We start from the raw sequence: 7834 nt of genomic DNA, 5'->3' as shown, positions 1-7834 counted from the left end.
GGCATTCATTATGCCACTCGAACAGGTCGAACCAGTCCTGTACAGGTCCATCGTCCACTACTCCGGTGTACTTGGGAATGGGAAGGTCGGTCGATGATTCTGTCATGGTGCTGGTCTCTGTGTGCGGCTAGGAGATGATTCCGTAGTCGATGTATGGTCAGGACGTCTTGTGTAGAACTGCGTCGATGATGAGACACTGATGAAGCGGCTCCCTGCCTTCTTACGTCACATATATATATATATATATATATATATATATATATATATATATATATATATATATATATATATATATATATATATATATATATATATATATATATTTATATATATATGGGTACCCACTCCTGCTTATGACTTCGCATAGAAGTCGGCAGTATTGACCGAATAAATTAATAATAAATAATTAACCAAGTTATTACTTATTGATAATAAATTAGGGTAATTTACCAGGCTAAGGTACTACTATCTGTTGAGCAACATCGAGACGTACTATCAGTAGTTATAAATGACCAAGTTTGTTCATAAAATGTTTTATGAACTCACGACATGTACCCCTCCAGTCGTTTGTGCCATCGCCAGTCCTATGCCATGGAACTGCGCACAGTGGAATCTCTAATACGAAGCGGAAGAACTTAGTTAAAGGAACACGAAAATTGTCGCAGAAGAAGCACCATCATTTACTCTCGTTTTTAGAGCAAGGCTGTTTGTTTAGAAAATTCTATCAAAGATAATTGGTGAGTGTATTCTTGCTTTTGTTCCATAAGGCTTCGAACATTTACTGTAACGTCAGAAATGCCACAGTCTTATAACTGTTGATCGGAGTGTCCAGTTCACATGAGATTTCTTAGTTTGATTGCAGTTGTAATATCAAAATTTGATTTCATGCAGCTCCACAGAGACGAATAAACTTTAGCTGTTTCAAGCACAACCTAAAATATGCATGTTTGTTAATGGTTGATTGATTGATTTGTGGGGTTTAACGTCCCAAAACCACCATATGATTATGAGAGACGCCGTAGTGGAGGGCTCCGGAAATTTTGACTACCTGGGGTTCTTTAACGTGCACCCAAATCTGAGCACACGGGCCTCGACATTTCCGCCTCCATCGGAAATGCAGCCGCCGCAGCCGGGATTTGAACCCGCGACCTGCGGGTCAGCAGCCGAGTACCTTAGCCACTAGACCACCGCGGCGGGGCATGTTTGTTAATGGTATTGTTTATGGCAAGTCGCTTGAATTATTCGTATACTCGTCTGGTGTAACTATACAAACTGTCACTATATATCTCCCAACAAATTACAGTGGGAAAACGAGAGGAAAAGTGTAGAAAGAACGCTTACATTACCGTCTTCCACGCGTTGTTGCATTTTTCTGCACGGGCCTTAATGTTATCCTACACGGAATAATAAGTCGGCACCGATGTAGGCGTGTGCCTTGCCGAAACACCAAATTAGCTTCGGACCCGTCAAGCACTCGGTTTTCTTTATCGTATCAGCGTAAACTGCGGGACAGGATTGCATTGCGCTTAGCAGCGTTTTCTTTCGACGAGACAGCCGCATCCCTATAGTTTTAACGCTACGTTTTTCCCTCATTTTTTTTTTGGAAGTTAGAGATCAAAAAGTGTGTTAAGATTCCGGTGTTGTATCTTCTACACTGTGACTCTTTGAGAAACTCGTAATGCTATGTTGTAGGCATGTTCTAGAGAGAGCATGTGTTCTCTAGATAAAGAAAGAATCGTTTTGCTGCAGCAAGCAGTTACATCGCGTATAATGGCCTTGTCAGCTGCTTTCGACCGACACAAGACGGATATAACTCCGACTCACGGTTCGATCATCGCCGGTGGTGATACGAGGCAGAGCCAACTCAGCGCTGCTTAGAAAAGTCCTCCTTATCCTCTGCAACTTTTCATTCGACCACTGAAGCTCTCCTTTCTATCTGTAACGGGAGAGACGTGACAGAAAAGAGAAGCAAAAAAAGGAGGATGAAGAAGGGGATATGAGAGGAGAAGAGCCCGAGGTCAGCTTCCCATCCTTTCTCCTGCGAAGGGAAAGAGGGATTCGGGCCCGTCAAGAGAGTGAAAGAAAGGGAAGCGCAGCTTTCGATTTCGGACGCCCAGATTTCGGTCCTGACTGGCGCGCTGGCCCAGAGCAGGCCGTTTTGCGCGCCCGGATCGTGTAGCGTGTGGCCAGGATCACTCGCCGGTGCCGGTGGCTCGTCTCGGGAAGGTAAGCTTTGTCCGATCCAAAAATTGTTCGTTCACTGTTTATGTTTACGCTCGCTGTCAGGCGCGGTGTCTCTGTGATCGTGCGAGACGATGGAGCGTTCGTCTCTAACGAGCTGTAGAAAGTAGCGCTGTTCAAAATTTTAAAGCTGCAATTTAGAGATGCTAAAAGCTACTACTGGCGAGGTGGTGTTTTTTATGAACAAAGGCGTAGTCTTCATGGACAAAATGAACTTACTTTGCGGTGTTGTGACAGTCAACAAAAATTGGGATTTGATTGGATTCGGATTTGGGGTGCACTTTTCACAGAATTATGAAGTGTTTGAGCACCACGTGTGGCATGTTGTTCAACGCGTTTCAAGATTTTTAGCATGCGATAACTTTAAAATAGAAATAATGAAGTACATATGTATGATTTAAGATTACATTGGTAAGTTTATTATCAGCAAGAGCGAAGAGATAGCTGAACTCATGCTCATATTGCATGAATTTTCTGAGCCGTGGTTATACACCTTTTCTTGAAAGAGGAAACCTGATATTACGATCTCGTTTTTGTTCTGTTTTTTCTGTTATTACAAACAGAGAAAGATGACCTAAAAAACGCCACAATGTAGAAAGATTGTTTGTCCCTAAATTTCCACACCATTGCACAAAGCACATAAAATGGGACGTAAGAGGAACGAAGGCAACAATACGAGCGCTTTCGTATATTTTGTGTCCTCATTTTAGTGCTCTCTTGTAGAACGCCGTACTAACTTACTCAACAATCCATCATTCCGCAAACTCCTTTGTTATTGGTGCAGTATAAAGATGTGTAATTATCAGGTTGTGCGTAAAATAATTTTTCTTTTTTGTGTGGGAGGGGTGGAGGGGTTACTTAGGAAGAGTCCTAAGTAGACTGTTGGTTTTCGCTCGCCCTGGTTGGATAAAACTTTAAAGCCACGGCTACGTGGCGTCAATCTTTAGCAGTGGCCATGGGGCCCGATTCAATTAGTGTATATGCACTGATATGGCTTTTGATCTCTTACGTTTCTGTATTCTGTAAGTGTTAAGTTTTAAGACTCTTACACTGCAATAATTGCCCCGCCGCGGTGGTCTAGTGGCTAAGGTACTCGGCTGCTGACCCGCAGGTCACGGGATCGAATCCCGGCTGTGGCGGCTGCATTTCTGGTGGAGGTGGAAATGCTGTAGGCCCGTGTGCTCAGATTTGGGTGCACGTTCCTGTAGAGCTGTTGTAATTAGTGGAGCCATCGGTGTAAACATGTATGCGGTCGAAGTACCTTTCGTCCAACAGATGCAAAGTCAATTGCTTCAGGGCTAGCGGTGACATGCGTGCCTTCTTAACGATTCCAGGAACTGATAAGCGCACGTCAGGATGACGGAGACTCCATAACACAGCTGCTGGATACATCGCAAGTTTGAAGCCAGGCGGTAATATGTCCTGCTGTTTTGTCACAATACCGCAGAACGAAGAATGGGGCGTCAGCGCTGTTAAACGCGCTAAATATTGTGATGGTAGCCGTGATAAATACCAAAGTGCACTCTCAGCGTCTCGACAATGATGTGCGTTGTGACCGGCTGTTCTTGTGCGATAAAAATAGTTGTCACTGTCGATGAGCATCTTGGAAGGCCAAGACATCTCCGAAGTGCTTGGGCTTGTACGCTCTGTAGTGCACGGATTTTAGTATTGCACGTGTTGGACAGGATAGGAAGGCTGTACCGGAGAATTCCGAGTAAGAGGGCTGTATATAGCTGCAACATGGAGTGCACGAATGGGCCCTATGATTTTCCGGCGACGAACTTGAATACATTCCAAATGCCAATGAGCTTTTTCTTCAGGTATGCGACATGCGGGCTCCTGGTTAGGTCAAGATCGACGATGACACTTAAGAATCTATGACTGCTCTTATATGCGACTAATCTGCCATTGATACACAATGGGTAGAAAGACATCGGTTTGCGTGCAAATGCCACCCCTGCGCATTTTTCTGTACCTTGCTGGCGAAGGTATGCCGATGTCATTGTTGACGCTTTCTGTATCCTTGCGCGCACTTGAGGCCGTGTCACACCGGACGCCCAAATTCAAATATCATCAGGATAGAGAGATATATAAGCCTTCTGTGACAGCATTTCGGTGAGCCCCACCAGAACCATGTTGAAAAGAGTCGGACTCAAAACGCCGCCTAGTGGCACCCTACGACTTGTGAAATGCTTTTTTGTAGGCCCATCTTCAGTTAGAACGAACATCGATATCTTTGTGAGGTAGCTTCTTACCTATCAAAAGACACGACCTGCAAGTTCAGCTGCTTCAAGAGCATTGAGAACAGCCTCAAGGGTCACGTTGTCATAGGTACCATTCACGTCTAAGAACAGAGCTACCGACAGCCGCTTCTTAGCTTTCTGCTGCTGAACAGAGGTAACTAAGTCAATGACGCTATCAATTGAGGACCGACCCCGTCGAAAGCCAGCCATAGCGTCAGGATAGATGTTATAATGTTCCAGGTACCATTCTATGCGTGTAAGCAGCATCCTCTCCATGATCTTGCCGAAGCGGCTTGCTAGTGCTATAGGCCGGTATGATGTCTAATCCAATGGAGATTTTCCGGGCTTCAACAAAGGCACCAGGCGACTGCACTTCCACTCATCAGTCACCATTCCACCATGCCAAGACTTATTGAAAATGTCCAGGAGACAGCGCTGTGCCTTCGGGCCTAGGTGACGTAGGGCAATATAGGTCACTCCATTTCGACCAAGGGATGATGAACGTCTACATGTATTCAATGCTGCATGAAGTTCTTCCATAGTGAATTCAACCTTCATTTGCTGATCTCGTGCGACTGGAACGTACTGTTGCAATAGAGCGATCGGTATAGAGATGTCGCTGGCGATCTTTGCACAAAATTCACTAGAAGCATCAAGCTGTGAGCGACGTTGATGTAGCGCCAGAGCGGTGAAGGGATAACGCTGTTGCAGATGCGAGTGAACACCTCGAAGAGTCCTCCATGCGGGAGACAAAGGCTTTCGAGGGTTAAGTGAGTCCCTAAAACTCTTCCATCGTTGTTGCTGGAGTTTGTGCATTCGACGCTCGATTTTCTTCTGAATGCGCCTGGATTCTCTGAGGTCATAGATAGATTTCGTGCGTCTGTATCGTCTTTCGGCACGTCGGCAGACCACTCGAAGTTGTTCCAATTCTTGGTCAAGTGCGGTACGTCTCGATTCTTTCGAACATATCTTCGTGGAAGTCTCCATCGCACAACAAATCACTTCAATGGATTACGGTGGTTCGTGCATGCACTTGCTTTCCACTGATATCTGATACTCTTTCCAGTCAATACGTCTTGAGGATGCAGGGGAAGGAGAATCGTCCATACCTCTGACTGTCACGTACGTGGCGATGTGGTCGCTGCCATGGGTTTCAATATCTGTGAACCATTGGGCTTTCGTGACAATACCTTGTGACACTAATATCAAGCCCAGGCAACGGCTATAAGTTACTCCTCTGAGATAAGTAGGGGTGCCGTCGTTCAGCACCTGAAGACCGTGCTCTGATGCGAGATCAATTAGGTTCATGCCTTTTTGGATTTGTCCTGATGCTTCCCCATAGTGGATGATGGGCGTTTAAGTCACCCATCAATATCCAAGATGCTGGAGTCGTTGCAAATATATCATTTAATATATGTTGATTCTGTCAACGTGACGGTGCTATATATGCGCCTATCAGTGCAAACGACACCTTATTTTTAACATATAGACACACGTATAGTGATTTCTATTGTTAGACTCTACTCTTTGGCGAACATAAAAGCGTTCTTTAAGGATGTACAGAGCAACTTGGCTAAGCTCAAAGCACGATGAAGAAACGATCGATTGATAGCCCAAAAGTCGAGGCGTTTTTGAAAATGTGGTTCACAAATGTCAGAGATGGGGAACTTATTCTCGAAAATGAACTGTCTAAGCTCAGGCATTCTTGACTGTAGACCTCAGGCGTTGCGCTGAATTATGGAAGCACGTTTGACTTTTTCTCGTAAAGGCTGATGTGGTCTATGGTGTGCCATCTTGTTACTGAAGTCCGGCCACAATTGATTCTGGTGTGTCCAAGATGTGCTGCGCGCATTTAGCGGCAGGGATCTGTAGACTAGCCAAGAAAGTGCGAATAACACTCATGAACGACCTCAATACAGAAAAAACTTGTACCTCTTGGGCGGATTGACGGCTTGCTGAGGGTATATCCGTGGTTGACTGTCGATGTTGTGGTTCCGTAGACACGTGTACCCGTGGTAAAGCGGGCCAGTCAGAGACACATGTTCTCTGTGGCGCCACAGTGTCTTCCGGCATCTCTGGACGTACCCCTCCTAGTGGCGGGGGCGGGGGAGGTCGCTGTGGTCGTGGCGGTGGTGGTGGTGTCGGTTGCGGCGTAAGTGAAGGCACATTCGGTACAGAACTGCTTTTTTTTCTCCGAGCACCGCCATCGACAGCAACGCCGTCGTTGAACAACCGTTACCACTTCCTTTCGTGAGGATCCGTCTTTCACCATTCGTCTCAGAATGCTCATCTCCTTCTTGAGTACTGGGAAGTCTTTGGATGAGGTCTCATGGTTCCCATTGCAGTTGCTGCATTTTAGGAAAGTTGCTTGGCAAGCCTCTGCTTTGCGGGGTCCGCCGCAACATGGGCAAGCTTGCTTGTTGTTACACACACAGCACTAACATGGCATGGTCAGAAGTTATTATTAAGACATAGCGCTGAAATGACGGGGCAAAGAACCATATTAAGGACAGCCATCATTGTATTTCTTGTACACTTCGGTGTTACGGTCCTAATATAGCTGCGGAATGAATGTTCAGTCTTGTAAAGCGTTCGAAGTACATTGTTTTAGCAGGAACTATTCACTCTTGCGTGTCGGAAACAGTGGTCAAGCATGGACAGCCTGCTGGACGAGGCATGCGGCTACGGCCGCTACCAACGGGTGCTGCTCTGGCTCGTGCTGTACCCAGCCCAGGTGTCTTGTGGGCCGCAGCTGTACGGCCAGCTGCTCATGTTCCTCGAGCCTGACCACTGGTGCCGTGGCTCGCCACCGCCCGAGCACTGGGCCAACGGCACCGAGCGCCTTCAACTCTGCACATCACTGTCTAACGTATCGGCTGCCTGCCCCGACGGCTACGAGTACGATCGTCGCTTTCTTGGAGATGATGAAACCGCCGTCACACAGGTTAGGAAGCTGCGGTGCTGCCTGCCATTACCAGGCGCAAATAGCAAGCCTGTTCATTAGGGTTATTCACTCGCAAACAAAATACGAAGAACGGGTGTTTATCGGCTAATAAAGCAAGAAGTGACGTTGCTTTGGCAAGAAAAAAAGCTTGGTTTAGTGGGTACACCTATAACCAAAGTATACTTTACATTAATTCGACTGCAGCGACTACACAGCTAAAATGCGGGTATATGACAAGCAAAGCACAATAGTGAGTTTCTGGCGTACCAAGCGCCTGATTCAAGCTTGAGGAGAAGCAGTGGTTGAGGAAAGGAAGAAAGACAACTTCGATAGCTTTTCATTTCCTCAACCTCTCCTCCTCGAGCTGGAATCTGCACTTAGTGGAGCGAGCCCAGAATTCAGCGAA

At 46.2% G+C, this 7834-nt stretch overlaps 1 protein-coding gene across 2 annotated transcripts in view; it reads left to right on the top strand.

Annotated features, from left to right (window-relative positions):
- The first annotated feature begins 378 nt into the window (after positions 1–378).
- Positions 379–7834, top strand: part of LOC119176922 (beta-alanine transporter) — a 113121-nt gene continuing 105665 nt past the window's right edge. Inside the window, exons 1-2 of one of the 2 annotated variants that reach the window (XM_075878108.1) lie at positions 379–2226; positions 7129–7428. In XM_075878108.1, the coding sequence (XP_075734223.1) occupies positions 7138–7428 (291 nt within the window). In that variant the 5' untranslated portion in view covers positions 379–2226; positions 7129–7137. Of the gene's footprint in view, positions 7429–7834 lie in introns of both variants that reach the window. The other variant, XM_075878107.1, reaches the window with a different exon arrangement.

This window comes from Rhipicephalus microplus, chromosome X, assembly GCF_043290135.1.
Source record: "Rhipicephalus microplus isolate Deutch F79 chromosome X, USDA_Rmic, whole genome shotgun sequence".
Taxonomy (NCBI): Eukaryota; Metazoa; Arthropoda; class Arachnida; order Ixodida; family Ixodidae; genus Rhipicephalus; species Rhipicephalus microplus.
Note: the sequence above shows the minus strand (reverse complement) of the source record. Positions and strands in the feature narration are given on the sequence as shown.